This window comes from Antechinus flavipes, chromosome 1 (assembly GCF_016432865.1).
Source record: "Antechinus flavipes isolate AdamAnt ecotype Samford, QLD, Australia chromosome 1, AdamAnt_v2, whole genome shotgun sequence".
Classification (NCBI taxonomy): domain Eukaryota; kingdom Metazoa; phylum Chordata; class Mammalia; order Dasyuromorphia; family Dasyuridae; genus Antechinus; species Antechinus flavipes.
This window is the reverse complement of record NC_067398.1, coordinates 179,421,218-179,440,026: the sequence shown is the minus strand read 5'-3', so window position 1 is coordinate 179,440,026 and position 18,809 is coordinate 179,421,218. Positions and strand designations below refer to the sequence as shown.

The 18,809-nt window shown below is 34.2% G+C and overlaps 1 protein-coding gene across 1 annotated transcript in view; it reads right to left on the bottom strand.

Annotated features, from left to right (window-relative positions):
- ADGRV1 (adhesion G protein-coupled receptor V1) overlaps positions 1 to 18,809 on the bottom strand; it is a 671,454-nt gene that overhangs the window by 128,510 nt on the left and 524,135 nt on the right. Inside the window, exon 87 of the mRNA XM_051971448.1 lies at positions 5,107 to 5,228. Within this exon, the coding sequence (XP_051827408.1) occupies positions 5,107 to 5,228 (122 nt within the window). The remainder of the gene's footprint in view (positions 1 to 5,106; positions 5,229 to 18,809) is intronic.

Sequence of the window (18,809 nt, the reverse complement as noted above, 5' to 3'; positions counted from 1 at the left end):
TAAAAACAAGATAGAAAAGACAGAAAAGGAAAACAAACAACCCCCCCAAAAAAACCATTGCCATGTGCCCAGCAAAACACTGAGTTGGATTCAAAATATGTAACAATAAATTTCCATTTCAAGAAAGCATGCCTATATTATAACAGAAGAAATTGTATTCATAAATATCCATCTTTTCTTTGCTTCCTTATAAGATTTCCTTTGTCTTTGTTTTGCACTTTTTACTCAATTCTTTCTCTTCCCTTTCTCCCCCCTCAAGCAGATTGCAGTTAAGCATGGATATATTTATGTATATACAGATATGTATATATATACACACACACACAAACACACATATACACAGATATATATATATAATATACATATATGCACATACATATATAAATACACAACCACATACACACAGAAATATGCATATACATACATGCATAAAGCACTTATAGATGCATACACACATAATCTAAGACAATATTAATAAGACTGACATATAATGTAGATTTCTCTCTTGAGTCAATTCAGGAGATGTCTTTATATTTTATATATATAGAGAGAGTCTTTATCTTCTCTCATTTTGTTTGTCTGATCTATACTTTCTCATATATGCCTCTTCATCCTGACCTTTTTTACTGTTGTAGTGCAGTCATAATGTTCTTCATAGAATTTCTCTATCATTTAAGACTCAGTAAATGCAGAAGTTGAAATTTTTGGTGATCTTTTTGAAAATGCTTATCTTTAGCACTAAAATGTGTGATGACTAACCATTTCATGAGATTTTTCTTTTTTTGTTTTGGGGAGGCAATTGGGATTAAGTGACTTGCCCAGAGTCACACAGCCAGGAAATGTTAAGTATCTGAGGGCAGATTTGCACTCAGGTCCTCCTGACTTCAGGGCTGGTGCTCTCCACTGCTCCACCTAGCTGCCCCATGAGATTTTTCTTACAGCTTTAGGTGTATGATAAAATCCACTTTGACAGTTCCTTCCTTGTCTTTTCAAGGAACATCTATAAACCATCCTTTCAGTTACCTAAAACTACCTTCTTCTAGTTTTATTTATAATAAGAATGTCAAAATGCCTCAGTTGTTCCAGCAATACGCCTTCTTATTATTTATGGGACAAGCACCTCACATTTAGAATATAAGTAGTCAAATGAATATCCATGAACAGTCTATTGTGTGATTCTTAGCACTCTTGGACCCCTTTTTTACTTCTGTACTACTATTACTGCAGAAGCAGTGCTACTAAGGGCTATTTGGAATTGAAGGTTGTTTTGATGTATTTGTTTCATGGGTTGTCCTTGTCAGAAGAGTTGCATCCCCAGATGGCCAACCTATTGAGGCGATCCTTTTCCATGATCATCTAGCCTGGTCCTAAGAAAACAGACATTGTTTTCAATGGCCAAATTAAACTATTTTGGCCAAACTCAAACTTTATTAATATAGTAGGACCTGTCAGAGCTTGAACTTTACTGGCATAGCCTTTGAGAACACAGGGTCACTTTCACTTCAAAATAAAATAATAAAGTAGAACTCTAATAGAGGATACACCGTCTCCCCAATAAACAAAGAATATAGAAGGCAGATGGAGATGTAAAGGGATCTACCTAGTGATGGCAGTACAATATTGAAGAAGCAATTGTTCCTGAATCAATAAACAGTTCTTTACTGAACTTCTTTGCATTAAGCATTGTGGTGGGTACTAGGAAAGTTGATGGTAGAGTTAATATAAGATGCCCTTGAGGGGCATCCAGTATAGCAGAGAGAACAATTAACATACAAATAGTATAAGACAACATGTTATCAAATGATAGATTCTTTGATTGAAACCATAAAAACTCAGTGTTTAAAGGAAAGGGAGATCAATAAAGACAATGTTTTTGGGGAAAATGGAGTGGGGAGAATCATGGGTAGGATTTTGAATTTTGATGGGGATGGAAGGGAACCCATGTGAAGGGAATCTGAGGAAACATAGAAAGGCAAGAATGAAGGTGACAGATACATTCTCAACTGATTTATATAATATGTGTGCATCCAAAAACACGAAAGAAACTCCACAGGAAGAGAAATATATTCTCCTTAGTTTTGAAAAAAAAAAAAAAAACCTCATGCTTTGAGATGATGCAGAAATCCCATATTGATCCCTTAGTGACTGTGAAGATGGAAAGGGGGCATAGTGCCAAAGGGGAATGATGACTAAAAGCCTACTCAGTAGCCTTTAAAGGGAGTGGGTGATTCCTACAACACCCCTCTTCTCCTTCTCATTAGTGTAAGCTTCTTAGGCCTGAGGCAGCATCTCACTTAGACTGTCAATGAGGGGAAAGGGGAATCCCCATCCCATGTAGCAATGATGACTGCATGCATGTATAAATATCAAAATTATCATCAAGTCAAGTCCTATCTTTAAAATGTCTCTACAATTTTTTTTCCTTCCCCACCAATTTCACACATAATCTTTTAACTGGTCTCCTTTACTTAAGTTTCTTCCCACTGCAAATCAACATGTACACTATTATTACATTAATTTTTATAAAATACCATATTTTTCATGGAATGTCCTTCAAAATAAATACACACACATACACACACAGAGTTTTCTGATTACTTATTGGGTCAAGTCTAAAAAGACACTAGACCTATCATTGCTTTAGCTTCTTCATTTGTAAAATGAAGAACAGAGATAGAAAACATGAATATAAAGACCAGAAAAAAAAAAAACAGAAAAAATAAATATAATGGGAGTAACAGATCACTGGGAAAGAAAAGATTTATAAGGTTCCTTTACAATATAATATTCTATTATTTTCTGAAAAACTCGGATGTTAAAAGTTAACAAATTCCCTCTTTCTCATCAATCAAATACTTAGTGAATACCTAGTAAAAGCCTGTTGATTTCTGAATCAGTAAAGAACCCAGAAAAATAATTTATATTCTTTGAAAAGCACTATTATCATTAAATTCCTTTCCACTAATCAATTTTTAAAAAATATTTCATTACAGTAGCATGTTAAGGAAATGACTGAGTTTCTTGTCTCACTATAAATTAAATAATTTCTCCTTTATTTTTTTTTATAAAAATGAAAATTAAAAAAAAAGTTTTGCTTTTTAGGTTGCATTCTTAATCACTGTGCACCCTGGAAGAGCCTAGTGTTGAAATTATATTGAGGTCAAATATATAAACATTTATTGATTACATTAAGTGCAGGGTTTACTATGCTTAAAGATGTTTAATGAATCTCACCAAACTTTGATTATACTATTAATTTTTATGTATTTACACACATGATTTGTAACATATTTTAATTTGTATACATGTGCTTATGTTTCACTGGTGTTCTGGATTTTAGATAGGATAACCATCCTTCTACAAATTTAATTATAAGGTCCTCAAAGGAGAGACTTTGCTTTTTATTTTAATGCCACATAATTTTTTAAAAGCTGAAACAGAACTTAGAAATCACACTACATTTTTTAGAAGACCTTGAGAAGTGAAGTGATTTGCTCACTTCACATGGTTAATTAGAATAGAGTTCGGATTGGAACCTAAAGCTCCTGTAGGTAAATCCTACTTTTCCTAAATCCTACTTCCTCTTCTTACACAGTCCAACACAGAGCTCTACACATAGATAATCAATAAATATTGCTGTATCTAATCTACATAGCTAAAAATCATTGATGTATCTGATCCATATAATTAAGAAATATTGGTTCATCCTAATCTACATATAATTTAAAAAGCCCTTCAAGGATGTTTGGCCAAAAACCAATTTCATTTTTCTAAACTTGTTAACCTGTTCTCTTTTCCCAACTTCAGATTATACTATATTGAAGCTACTTTATATAAACCAATAGAATGAACCACACAATTGAGAATTGATATGGAACAGTGAGAAGAACAAAAGGTTTGGTATCTTAGAACTGGGGTTTCTATCGTGGCTCTGACATGTACTACCTGTGTGACAGAGGTGATTTACCTCTCTGGGCTTTATAATCTTCATTAATAAAATAAGAATGTTAGACAAGTTATCATTAATCTTCACTGGACAATGGGTCTCAAGATCAGGTTCATGTCATGCTGTGACCCTAAATGGGTACTATGGGCCTTTATATACAAGTATGATAACTACATTTTGAAACATATTATAGTCAATATCAGACCCTTCCAAAGATGTTAAAATAAATTCAAGGAATTATAACCTAGGTCATTTTTTTCTACTTTAAAAATTTAAGAGAGATGCCTTCATTTGTTCCATTTGTTCATTTCAGTGCATAATTTATTTTCCATTTAGCAATAGTAACAAAAAAGGGTAGCTTTAATTCCTGCTATGGTTATATAATTTCTAGTTATACTCTCCAAGCTTAGTCATGAGGCTAATTTAAGTCACTGAGTTGTGGTATTACAAAAAGTGGGGGATGTCAATTATTTTCCACATTGGCCCAAAAGAATATCATGGCATGCACATTATCAAGTTTTAAAAGACATTGCTTTAAATAGTATGGACAGTTTTCATTCTTCCACATATTTATGTTCTTCTTTAAGGGCAGAATCTCAATCCTGATGTTAAGAGTGCAGGCATAAGATCTATCTTGTTGCCTTTACTAATTTCTCCAAACATAAAATCAGATCCTCTATTGTCAACTGGATTGAACTGAAGTTAATCCTATAAAAATGGTATAAATTTCTATTGCAGTTTGGGTGGGGGAGGGTATCAAAATGCAGTATATTTCCTCATGTGGAGAACAATTTGAGTTTCTTTTTTCTTTTCTTTATTTTTTTGTTGTTGAGGCAATTGGGGTTAAGTGACTTGCCCAGGGTCACACAACCAGGAAGTATTAAGTGTCTGAGGCCAAATTTGAACTCAGGTCCTCCTGACTTTAGGAGTGGTGCTCTATTCACTGCACCACCTATCTGTCCCAAATAGTTTTGAGTTTCATTCTACATCTCCAATGTTGAAGATTTGCTCCCAGTAGATTTCTTGAATGATACCATGCTAATAAGACTCATTTGCACATGTCACTTGGTGTATTTAAATGAAACTACCAAGTCTCAAATTTATTATCTAATTATGGGTGAATATCTGATGTCTGAAAAAGAACAAGGATTGAATCTTACCTGTAGACTGTTAAAAATGACGAAGAGGACCAGCATCCAGAGGTGTCTATAAGCCATATGTAGTCCTCCCCAAAGCCATGTAATGGAAATCAGAGCAAACAGGTATAAAACCAGTGGGATTTCTAGAAATGAGAAAAAAAAAGTTTCAAAATTTTGACTATTTACAAAGATTTTTGGTTAGTTAATTTTTTGTGACATTGTGGGGATGTACTGAGAATAATGATGGATAAGAAATATTGGAATTTCCATTGCTATGCACACTGCTACATTCACACTCTTTCTTCTTTGCAAATGGATCTAGGAGTAGGTGAGTAGGATGTGGAAAGATGGGAGCTGTTCTTCTCCTAGACTACCACCTGCTGGACTATTCACAAAATACCATCAATGTTTGACTATAATGAAAATACATTCAAATTCAACTGTAAGACTGCTATTCCTACAAACTCAGAAATCTGGCAATTCCCTCTTTAAAAAAAAAAGGGAATTAGATGCAAGGCTTTCTTCCACTTGCCAGGGTTATATCCTGAGAACAGAAGTAAAAATGAGATGAAAGATTTCTTTCTATAAAAATGAATAATACCAAACACAAGCATCTACTTTTCTATTTAAGGAGAACTGAAGTTGGGAAAACAGCTAAGTACTAGAAGTGGAATTATTTTAACACATTGCCCTAGACATTTACCAATATATTTTCAACTGTCCTTCATTGTAGTACTTTTCAGTGCAAATTTCCCCCTTTCCCCTTTCCTTTCCATTTTCTTTTTTATAGGTGTTTTAAACTTAAAAAGGGGGATTTAGTATTCATATGGTAGATCACAAGATTTAGAAAAAGATCTCTGTAAAAGATAAGGCTTAAATTAACTGATATCTTTGGCTCCTTACAGCTCTAAGTCTATTCCCTATGACCTTAGCACTGATGAGCAAAAGTTCTTTCCTGCAGTGAAATGTCAGCAGAATGGACTCTGAAATTGGACAGACCTCAAAATACACATCTACCCATGCCTCTCAAATTCAACCTGGAGCCATGTCTCTCAAATTCAACCTGGAGCCATATGTCCTGTTATTCATGCAACTTTAGCATATTTGAGAAGTAAAAGATTTATAAGAAAAGGAAACTAAATGAGCAGGTTTCTCTTTCTGAGAATCACTGATGTTATTTGTCTGGTTTGTGATTCTCAATGTAAAAATAAGATAAAAATTACATAAGCAAAACCTAGTGTAATTAAAGAAACCCATGGTCATGGCTCATTTGTAGAAGGGCTAGAAAAAAAAAAGATACCTAAACATAGCTAATTTTAATTAGATTTGTTTTTAGTACAAAAATATTGCTTTTACTTATGGCAAAGTCCGAGGAAAAAATGCCTGATCTATGATCAGATAATTTGCCAGAATCAGTCCACAACTCGTGCAATGAATTTGTAGATTGCAAACTTTGCACCCACTATGAACACACAAAATTCTATTTATGTCTCTGTACACAGTACAAAGGGACATGTACATTTTTGTATGAACAAATAGGGCAGCTACCTTTGAAAATCTCAACAAGTGTCTAGAGCAAAGTACAAGGAAATCAGGTGCTGGGAAAGTCCTACTGGGTAAGACAGCATCATAAAAAGGCATTTATCAGCAACATTCATGTTATTTTGGTATTCTGAACAGTAATGACTTTTCATTTTTCAGGTTAGAACTATTGGAATGAAGAAAAGATAAATGGGCACATACAGTTAAATATACTAAAGTACAATGGCAAAACTGATTTTCCAAGGTGAAAAATAAGTGATTAAGAACTGATTGAATTCAAGTGGATCTGTTTATTTTTAATTTCTGTAGAATTAAACAAACCTGACTGATTCCAAAGGACCATCATCAGATGTAAATGCCTTTGAGAGTAAAGTGGGTTTGGAGAGTATAAAATAGAGTATTCATTTAATGAAAATAATCAAGTTTTGGTATTAGCATTATAGAATTTAGAGCCAGAAGGGACGATAGAGAACATCTAGTTCCATTTGACATATACTTTTATATGTACTTAGAATGTAAGCTCCCTGAGGAAGGAGAACTTCATTTTTGTTTTTGTATCTCCAGGACTCAGCATAGATCCTTGTATATATTACGTGTCTGATAAATCCTGACTGAATGGCTGACAGGAACCTAAGGCTCAGAGACCGTAAATAAATTTCTCATATTCTCCAAAGCAGCAGATTGAGTATTTGGATCAGATCTTTTGGCTCCAAATCAGTACTCTTTCCATTAATTCCATAATAGCAAACATTTCAAAATAAGTGAACTACTAGTAAGTTTCCTATTAGTTTTAAAGTTTATATTATAAAATGCTATAACTTTAAAAATGCATCAATCTAAAGTAGCATTGGCAAATTAGATCACTAACAAAATCTCAAATCATTCTAATAATGATAATTTAAAATAATAGGAAAGAAAAATATATTTCCTTGAGACGTAGTAGGGAGAAAACTAGGATTGCCTATGTAACGACCATGTCAATAGAGCCCAATATGGATCATTTTTAGGAAGGTAGTATTTTCAGCATCGAATGATGACATTAAACAAAATAAAATGTTGTGTTGGACAAGTGCCTAACTTAATTATGAGCCACTCATGAGAAAAACTGGTTTTAAAAGATGGAAGCAAAAACAATTAACTTCTTAAAACTTATAAATTCTAATTCTTCGTGAGATTTAAGTTAAATATGTGGAAAGAAGAAAGAAATTGAACTAATATTTATTTCTACTATATTTAGCAGAGGGAGTATATGTACTCAAGTTGGAAAATAGGGATAGAATTATGTTCATTGCCTTTTTAAACTGTAGTGCAAAATTTTATGTTTCCTGGAGCTGTAGGCCTGTTTTATTATTTTATATTATTGACAGTATAGGGATGACACCCTGTTGAATTGAGCATGCATTTCAGCCTGTGTTTACTATCATTTCTAAAACAGTTTTACTTTTATCCCTTTGGTCTTTCTTCCCCCCCACCCCCCTCTTTTTTTCAAATAGGAGAGGTATATTAAAAACACACTTTTCAAAGTAAAATAGGAGAAGCCAGTCTGAATCCCTGAGGATACAAGATGTAGAGCTTCAAGATAAGGAGTGGGAATGAATATGGAAGGGTGTGGATTGTGGCTCCTTCGTTTTGAAATTAATAGCATTTAGCAAGGGAGTAGTTTCAGGGTGAGGAGATTTCTTGATAAGAAAGTACTTATTGTGTTTCTGGGTTAGCAAGTTTTCAAGACTAGAGTTAAGTATTTAATTAAGTTCTGAATAAACAAGGTGAAATCATCTCCCTGTATACTCACTGAATAAACCTCAAAACAATAGAAAAAACAAGACCCAGATTTCAGCATCAAGCAAGCATCAAGAAGGTGGGGGAAGAACAGGTAGCACAACAAAGGTAATATAGGGGATAATGGCCTCTGCAAACTATTCCAAGGAATTCCCAAAGGCCCAATAGCAAGAGTTATGAGATCCAGGCAAGATTTCTGCAACTAGTTCAAATTTTGGAATTTTTCTTTTCATTGTCATATTTCTCCAATTCAGTGGAGTTTTTGCAAGTGTGTGTAAGTGGCTGCAGGTTGCCCTGCTGGCTCTCATCTTCATCAACAATCCCAATAAATTCTATTTTCACAATGTTATGTCTCACAAATGAGCAAGGGCTCATTTATTCCTGTTTTACTATGCATCTGTTTTGGGAAGAGTGTCTCTTTCCAATGCAGTCCTGATCGGGATGAAAACCTGAGTTCCCTAGTTAAGAGGAATTCGGGATATTAGTAGTTCAACACTAAAGGAAAAGTAGTTTAGGCAGAAGAAGATACTTTGGCTTACTGTATAACTTGAATTCTCAGAAATCTATTTCTGGTTCAAACCCAGAGTATGAGTCCCTACTTAAACAGCCTAAAAGGGTCCATTAAAGCAAAAAAAAATAATAATCCTAGCATATTTAGTAAGAGGCAGCTAGGTATTGCAGTGGATAGGGCACTGGACATGGAGGAAGGAAGACCTAAATTCAAATCCAGTCTCAGATATTTATTAGCTGTACATAAGCATGGGCAAATCACTTAACCTCTGTTTACTTGAATCAACTGGAGAAGGAAATGGCAAACCATTCTAGCATAGTTGCCAAGAAAACCTCTTGGATAATGAAGAGTCAGACAATAACAGGATATCTAGTCTTAAACAGAATCATCTTAACTTATCTAAGGTTTCCATTGGCAGTAGTTGCAGTAGTTTAAAATTTGTACCATTTTGAGGATTCAAATCTCTTCTAAAACAGGATCAGAATAACCTCAAGGTGCCTAGTCTTAGGGACAGATATTAGACACTCTTATTCAAAGGCAGGTCCTAAAGGATTCCAAATGCTGCAGAAGTACAATAACTTAGGGGAAACCCAGATCTCACTTTGTCCTAAGAGTGATTCAAGAACAGGCTCAGTGACCTAGGGGAAACCCACAGCTAACTTGGCTCTAAGGATGATTCAGGAACAGGTTGGATTTCCCAGCAAGGTTACATGCTAAATAGTCGCAGGTAGGTCCCTTTCAAGTCTGAATTTGCAGGCCAAGAAGCAAGCCAGCACTGGCACAGGCTGGGTATGGTTTCTGTGGGCGAAAGGGAGGGAATGTAGGGCAAATTCTCAGTGGAGTCACTCAATCCACTGAAAACATAAATAGCCATATGACTAGCCATGGACTCCCAGTGGTTCTACTGCACGGTGTAGGGAAAGCTTGTGTGGATGATTTGTCTCACTGTGACTTATTAGAATGAAACATCAGATTAATATGGTGCAAGCCTAGGATTATGGTCTCATCTTGAAATGGCTAGATATAATTTTCAATTTACAAGCTATAATTTTGTGTCTAAAGAGGATAACTGAGTTAGCTGAGACATACCCACATGGATCTTAGGTTAACTGTTATTAGAGCAATTCTATTTGAACCACATACTTCAAGGCTGCCAGATAATATCCTCTGGAGAGGGACAAAGAAATCTGTGCCTCTTGGGAAAATTCAAATGTTCTATTTCCTTCAAATGAGACAAAATATGCCATAAAAGGAGGAAGATCAGCCCTTTATGATCATCCTTCATATTTGTGTCCAATTTTCAGGATATCAGATTTCATGTAATGTCATTACATGGAGAGTTATCAGAAAAATTTGGGTTTTGAAATGCAAAGGTGAAGTCAGGTAATTAACAACTGAATGCTAGTTTAACAGAGTTTTTTTTGCTCAGATTGCTGGCTACTCAGAAGTTAGAGGGCTGAGTATTCATCTGCATATAGACATGCTCAGACACCAAACTGGGCCAATTTTCAGCACACTACATTGCTTTTGTAATACAGGGAAAATTCAGAATGCATCTTTCAACATGTCTACATCCATATTTAGAATCTCTCTTGGATGTCCTAATCAGAAAGTCTGAAAATAAGGCTTTCTCTGCATCTGACCAGAGATTAATCAGTGAGTTATGCTTAAGAAGCAGTTTTCATAAAAGCATCACATTGCATGCTGCAGTCATTGAAATGAAAAGATTTCTCAATAAAAGTCCAAGTTACTAATACTGAAGTATCAGTATTTGATAAAAGTGTTAGAAAAATTAACACAGAAAAAGAATGAAAAGATAGAGGCCATTACTTTTAAATTAATAAATTAAGAGAAGTCTGAGGAGTTATTTCTGGAGAAACCCCATCTTAGTAGTATTTCTCCAGGAAATCGCATGTCCAACAATTAGACTTCCAAATATTGAAAAACATTTTCCTCAGTGAGATAGCGGCTCAACATTTTTTTTTTAATTTTGTTTTCATCCCTGCAGTCACTGCATTATTGAAAACTTTGTAAAGTCTAAATGAATGATGTCCACTAGTATGTGATCACTATGCCTTTTGATAGTCACAATGCTAGTTTATCATTGAAGCAAGGTTTGAAAAATCACATTATCATACTTCTAACAGGAAACAGGCTATTCTGTTGCTTAATATCTGTATGTATAAATTGGAAAAAACAGTACCTCACACCATCATGTTCACAATTACCTAATAAGTGATCACAGAGTACTTGGAAATCAACAGGACTGTATAAAACAATGCTACTCTGCACATTTAATATATGACATGGTATAGAGCTTCAGATGTATATGAGTGAACTAATCATCCCTTCATCATGACAACTGTGCATCCACTCTTCAGTATAACAAAAGAGGAGGAATCTAAATATGGTAGGTTAAAAAATCATCAGACTTTAAAAAGTTATGTATAATGGAATCCCCAGACTAAAGCAGGAAATCATTGTGTAAGAATTTACATCTGAAAATGGGGAATTGAGAATAAGAGATATATCCCTAAAGTATATTTAATTTTATTAACAACATTTATGCACTTGTGATAAAAATAAATCAATTGCTATAATTTTCTGGGTGTGTATGTGTGTGTATATGTTCAATGCATAAATAAATTTATGGTTCAAAATTTCCTGAGCCTATTAATTTGGGGTTTTCCTCCTTTCATTTATGTGTGGAATGTAAATTATTACTGTTTATGTTGATTCACAGGTGTTGTAAGATTAGCAAATGTAAAATAGTTCTATAGTTTATTTATGCCCAAGGCTTCAAAACTGTATGTTACTACATGTTTTTCAAATGATGGAGAACATGCAGTTATAATTTTATAGAGTATATCTTTAGAACAAAGTTTCTTAAAAATAGTAATGAGTGGATTTGTGAATAATTTGGTATTAGGAAGGGAAAAATACTAATTGGGTATATAAATTAGTGAATATGGAGATCATATATAATTTCATTTCAATTACCTATCAATCTTCAATCATACTGATTTACTCTGACTCTATAGGAATGTATAACAGTATTTTAAATAATTACTAATCACCTCGTCTTCCTTATGACCTAATATCTACTTTCTCTTGAAGGCAACATATTGTAATTATAAAAATCACAATATTTGCTCTCTTGAGAGTTATTTATTTACACTGCAGTTTTCATTTGGCTTCTGTCAAAGCTCATTAAAAAAAGATCTATTTAAATATGACCTTTCACAATCAATAAACACATATTTATACTGAGGGTAGGCAAACAGGTTTGGAGGGGAAAAAAAACAAAATAGAACCAGGCCAATCTTTGTTCTTACTATCAGACCAAACAAAATTCACCTTTTAAAGGAGTTAAATTTATCCAGAAAAAAAATGGTATGTGATAAAAAGTCTATTTCTATCACTAATCACAGAAAATGTATGTACTACACTGCTCATTATAGACTACCAATAGACTAGGCACTTAAGTGGCCAGGTGGAGAGAACTCTGGGCCCGGAGTCAGGAAGACATGAATTCAAATTATGCTTCAGACATTCACTAACTCTATGATTCTGGACAAATATTTAGCTTTTGTCTGCCTTATTTTCTTCAACTGTAAAATGAAAATAATAGTACCTATTTTACAGGGTTGTTATGAGAATCAATTTAATATTTGTAGACCATTTAGCATAATGTTTTATGTATAATAAGTGCTTAATAGATGTTTGTTCTCTTTCCTTTCCCCAATATAGTTCTAGAAAGTGAGCAAATTCTAGAATTCTAAAGAAATTTGTGATTAAATCTTCAATATCCTGTGGGCAGCAAGGTAGTACAGTGGATAGGTTTGGAATCAGGAAGACTCATTTTCCTAAGTCCTCAGGAACTGACCCTGGGCTATGTGACCTCAGGCAAGTCACTTTGCTTGTTTCAGTTTCCTCACTTGCTTGTCTCAGTTTCCTCATCTGTAAAATGAGCTGGAGAAGAAAATGGCAAATAACTTTAGTCTCTATGCTAAGAAAACCCCAAATGGGATCACAAAAAGTCAGACATAACTGAAAAATGACTGAATGAATTGAGTAACATCTTGTATTATTAGTTCCCATTACATATTTTCAGAATATGCGTCAATTCTACTGTCCCAATTTTTGGAGCTTCTTTTAATTATAAGTTGGTATAAAGGGAGAAGTCCTTAAGAGTCATGTAGGGCTGAATTTAAGTTCTGACTTTGCCACATTCTGACTCTGCCACCCTGAGTAAATACCTTTGATCTTTTAGGCTTGAGGTTTTCTAGTTGTGAGATGAAAGGGAAGACCAAATGATCTCTAAGATTTTTTCCAATTCTATTAGTACACATCTAAGTAATATCATCTAAAAAACATCTGTGGCTTTGCTAGTTGCTCCATTTTGTTAAAAATACCATATTATGAATTACTATTTGTGATTATGCACACTTTGAAATTCTTTTCCAAAGTAATAAAATATTCCTGTAGGCACTAAAGCCAAAATCAGCACAGATTCCAAACTTGGAAGATAAGCAATGAAAAATATACAGTACTTTTTAAAAATCAAAATCTTATTCAAATAGTGGAGTTTAGAATTTGGGATATTAAATACCAGAGTCACAGCCTGCATTATTATAACAGGATCCCCATCCTGTCACCAGACCATAAGAGTCAATCTCTTCAGAAAAAAAATAAAAAGGTAACACAGAATTGTTTATGGCAATGCCATAAAGAATTTTAGAGATAAAACAATCACCACAAGCTGGTTTTTCTCCTAACTTCTGTGGGTCTGTAAAATGTTAACAACAACAACAACACAACAACAAAACCCCAAGTACCTAATTCTATGTTTTACGATTTGGATATATGTATGTAAATAGGAATTGATGACTTTGATCACCTGTAAAAGGTACAACTGGGTAGAAGAAACAAACATAACCACCTTTCATGACTTTTATGGGAATATAAAGTAATGGTTTATCTTGAAATCTGCTGAATAAAGGTAAATAAGGGGTGAATAAAGAAGATTGTAAAAAGTTCTTAAATGGAGTTAAAAAGAGGCAGAGAACAAAATTTTAAATTTAGATTCTCAGTGGAACTCCTTTCATAAGAGCTGAAGGAAAAGATTTAATAGCTCAGAAACCCTACTATTTATTACTTAGGACAAGAACAGCATTTCTTCTTCAGTTGCATTGATGGTAGAATTATTTAAATAGCTTATTTCAATAGTGAATGAGGTTTTCTCAGTGCTAGCCATGTGGCACATTGAGAAGGGTAGTACATGGGCTTAATTCTTCTTGTTCTACTAAGGTGGAATAATCTCAGGCAATTCACTAAACTTCTAAAAGCTTTGGTTTCCTCATGTGTACACTGAGGAACTGAACTAGAGGATCTCGGGCATATGTTCCTGTTCTGGGTCTATAGTCTGACAATCCCATGGCTTACCTGAGTTGTTATTTCTCTTTCATTGTTGAGGAGGAACAGTGACTTTACAGGTGAGGTCTAGACTTATACATGAATTGGATTTAAGTAAGGCAGAGCTGCACAATCTGAAGATTATTCTCTCTTCCAGAGTCATTAAAATCCAGTGTTAAGACAAAAATCAATATGACCATCAATGGTCCAGGATACATATCCTGGTGATATCTGACCAAGCTGTCAGTATTCCACAGAGTCTGCTTTGGCTCCCTTCATGGCCACTGAAACAAATCTTTTTTATCTGACCATTCTACAAGGGGATGTCTTCACATACTTGGAATAGATATTCCCCTAATTCACTGATGGATTTGAGACCTGTCAGTTACCTTCAATCTGGTTTAGCCTGTCTCTCAAGACAAACTTATTGGGGTGTGACATGCTACTTGGAGTAGCAAGGTGAGAGTTGGATGCAGGGGGACACCAAAGTTGGGTGAGTAGCCATGAAAAGGTTTGGCAAGCCTTCACACCGTAGGTGCTAATTCTCCCTGAATGATCCTACTTTAGTTACATAGACCACTGAGAATCCAGGCCCCTCGGGATGGGGAAATCAATTCATTCTTCCTTGGCACTTCCATTCTAAGGCCTAAAAGTTAATTAGTGACTTAGTATGTAAAAACTAGTCCATTTAGCTCAGTATATCTATTAACTAACCATAGACGTTAGTCCATACTGCAACTTCACAGCCCAGCCATCCATCCATCCATCTAATTACTGTCTTGAATACTTTTTTCCTCAAAGTCCCTTCATTTTCTCCAGTATGAAGCTACCTTTGTTGGTCATTCATTCCTTTTCTTTCTGTATTAAATGTAAATCTACTAAGGATAGAAAATTTCTCTTACTTTTGATTTTAATATTTGTATCTATACAGTTTTATCAGTTTGTCAAGTACATACTATATGCCAGGAACTGTGCTAAGAGCTAACAATTTAAAGAAAGACTGTCCTTGCTCTCAAAGAACTCACCATCTAATGGGGGGTGGGGGCAACATGCAAATAATTATGTACAAACAAATTAAATACAAGACAGATTGAGAATATTAAGGAAGATCAGGAAAGACTTCATGTATATAGTGGGATTTTAGTTTAGACTTGAAAGAAGTCAGGGGAGCCAGGAAGTAAAGATGAGAAAGGTGAGCTTTCTAGGCATGGAGTAAAAAACAACCATTGAGATTTCAGGAGATAGAGTTCAAGGAACAACAAAAGGTCAATGTCATTGGATGAAGGAGTAGGTAGAGGAAAATAAGATGTAAACATATTTAAAATTTGGGGTAAGGTCATGAAGGGCTTTGAACATTAAAAAGTCTAATTTATATTTGATTCTTGAGGAGATTATTGCATGGGATGAGATAATATAATTAGGACTGTACTTTATGAAGACCACTTTGATGACTGAATGGAAGATGGACTGGAGTGGGGAGAGACTTGTGGCTGGCAGAACAAACAAACAGTCTACTGCAATAGCCCATGATGAGAGTTTGCCTTAAGGTGGGGGCACTGTCAGCAGAAAGAAGGAAATTAGAGATGTTACAAAGGTAAAATTGACAAATATCAGAAACAGATTGATATGGTGGATGAGAGAGTGAGGAACTGAAGGTGGCATCTTGATTGTGAATATAGGGAATTTGGATGGTGGTACACTGAACAGTGATAAAGAAGTTAGGTAAAGGGAAGGGCTTGAGGGGAAAGATAATGAATTCTGTTTCAGACATGTTGAGTTTAAAAGGTTTACCAAACATCCAGTTTTAGTTATATCAGAGACAATTGAAGATGAGAGACTTGAAGCTAGAAGAGAGATAGTGCTGAATAAATAATTTGAAAATGATGAAAATATAATCAAATCCATGGGAGCTAATGAGATCAACAAATGAAATAGTATAGAGGGAGAAGAGAAGGCTCAAGACAGAGTCTTGTGGACATCACATTTAGCAGGTGTGACCTTGATGAAGAACCAGCAAAAATGTATGGAAAGTGGTCAGATAGGTAGAAAGAAAATTAGGAGAGGCAATTGTTATGAAAACAGAGAATCTCAAGAAGAAGAGGATGATCAGTAGAGTCAAAGGCTTGGAGATGTGAAGACAAGTGTCTGGCACATAGTAATTCTCATTCATTCATTCATTCATTGTGCCTGCATTTTTAAAAGAAAGTTAAATTAAATTTATTCATCTAATCATAAATAATTCATTTGACTTCATTTGTGATGAAGATTTTTCTTTAATTGAACCTTTATTGTTATTAGCGAGAATAACCAGTGAAGATACTTCCTACCAATGCAAGTGATTCATTACTCTGTATTGGACTTGCTCAGGATACAAAGCCAGTACATGTCTAAGGCAGGACTTGAAATCAGGTCTTTCTGATTCCAGAATTATCTCTCTATTGACTAGAAAATGCTGCTTCTCATGATAGAGATGATAAATTAAAATGATTCCTCAGGAATTAAGCATTTGTAGTAGAGTCCCCAGTTAGTGCTCTTATCTGAGCATTATGAACCAGCACTGGTTCACTAAGAATTCATGTCAAAAAAAAAATCTCATTTTCTTTTTTGGGCAGGATTTCTAGTTTGACAGATCCGGTAAAAGCCATGGAAAAAATATATTTCAATTTCAGCAAGGTATTCAAAGAAATCTCTTACAACATACTTTGAATAAATTGTTAAAATATTTGCCAAAGTTATTTCATTAGTGGAATTATAGCTAATTGAATAGTCATGTCCTTAGGGTAATGATTGAATCAATTTCAATAAGGAAGGAGGGATTTTTTTGATTTGATATAGGGAATATAAATTTTTATCAGCAACTCAAAGATTGAAATGTATCTTCAATGAGGACAGCTGAGTTCAATTTGACAAATATTAAGTGTATACAATATGCAGAAAGCACACTGATAAGAACTGAGGGAAATGCAAAGTAGGATCTGATGTATATGTTGTCTAAGAAGCATGTACTTTTTAAAAATAATAGCTTTTTATTTTCAAAATACATGTAAAGATAGTTTTCAACATTGACACATGCAAAACCTTGAGTTCCAAATTTTTTTCTTTCCTCCTCCCCTTAGACAGCAAGTAATCCAATATATGTTAAACGTATAACACTCAAGAGTCTTTACTTCATACAAAATGAAATTAGTGAAAAGTCAAAAAAAGTAAAGATCTGTTGGAGTTATCAATGTGTTCTTAAAAGAAATTGTTTCAAGCTTTTAAGAAATAACAGTAATTCTCATTTTGCATAAAACAGAAGCAGAAGAGAAGACTATATGACATTTCTAGGCCCTGACCTGACCTAGGGCTCTTTAACTGCTTTAAGTCAGAGACTCCTAAACTTTTTTTGTTATAGACTCTTTTGGTAGTCTGGTAAAGTTTACAGAGTCTTTTTCAAAATACTGTTTCTATATGCATAAAACAACACACACACACATATATATACATTTATGAGTATGAAGAAAATTAAGTATATTAAAATACAGAGTTCAAAATAATTCTTAAGAGTTCATAGACCCCTAGTAAAAAAGTGCAGCCCTTATTTGCAGCAGAGAGCTTTATATTGTTATAAATATGGAAATAATTTCTACCAAAAAGTACTCAATAATTGAAGAAGATTGGAAATGGCTAGTTTTAGAAAGAGTATGAACTCACTTCTCAGGCCACAATAGGTGTAGTTCTTTCTGAGAAGTGGAATAAGAAAGAAAAGATCCCTGTAGAGTCTTCTGATTTTTGTGATTCTATAAATTATATTTGGACATTTCAAATTCACCTTGGAAATAATGAAATTTAATTCTATAAAAGAGCTCTCTCAAACACTTAAGTGTTATTATTAATAATCTTCCTTCTCATCTTCTTCTCCTTTTCTTCCTTAGCTTTCTCCTCCTTTTTTTTTTTTTTTTTTTTTTGAGAATTACTCTTCCTATCTCACCTAAGCTAGAAGTCCAACAGTCACTCATGACCACTAATTGGCAGATTATTGGCCTGCTCTTTTTCTGACTTGAACTAGTTTGTCTTCCTCAGGATGCCTAGTTTCCCTATTCTCTGCTCCCTGAAAACTCATTATATTGATGCTGGACTAATTTCAGATACCCAAATGACTTTAGTCCTATTGCAGCTAAGAATTCCAGAGCTCAGGTGATCCATCAGCTTCAGCACACCTCCAATTGCAGGAATTAAAGGGATACTTCATCATGCTTGGCTGCCTAACTTACTTCTGAGGATCCTTTAAGCTTTATATGTCATGGAGTTACTTAGCTAGGAGTAGGAAAAATTGGTAATCTTATTATAATAACATTCTAGGTTTAGAATCCTGTATTTAAATTAGCACTGTTTTCAGAAAATACTAAATATTTAAGAAAACCTATGAATATTTGGTACTCTGAAGCTTTCAGATTCAAAAATTTGAGACGTACCTCAATGAGAGAGAATGCATAAA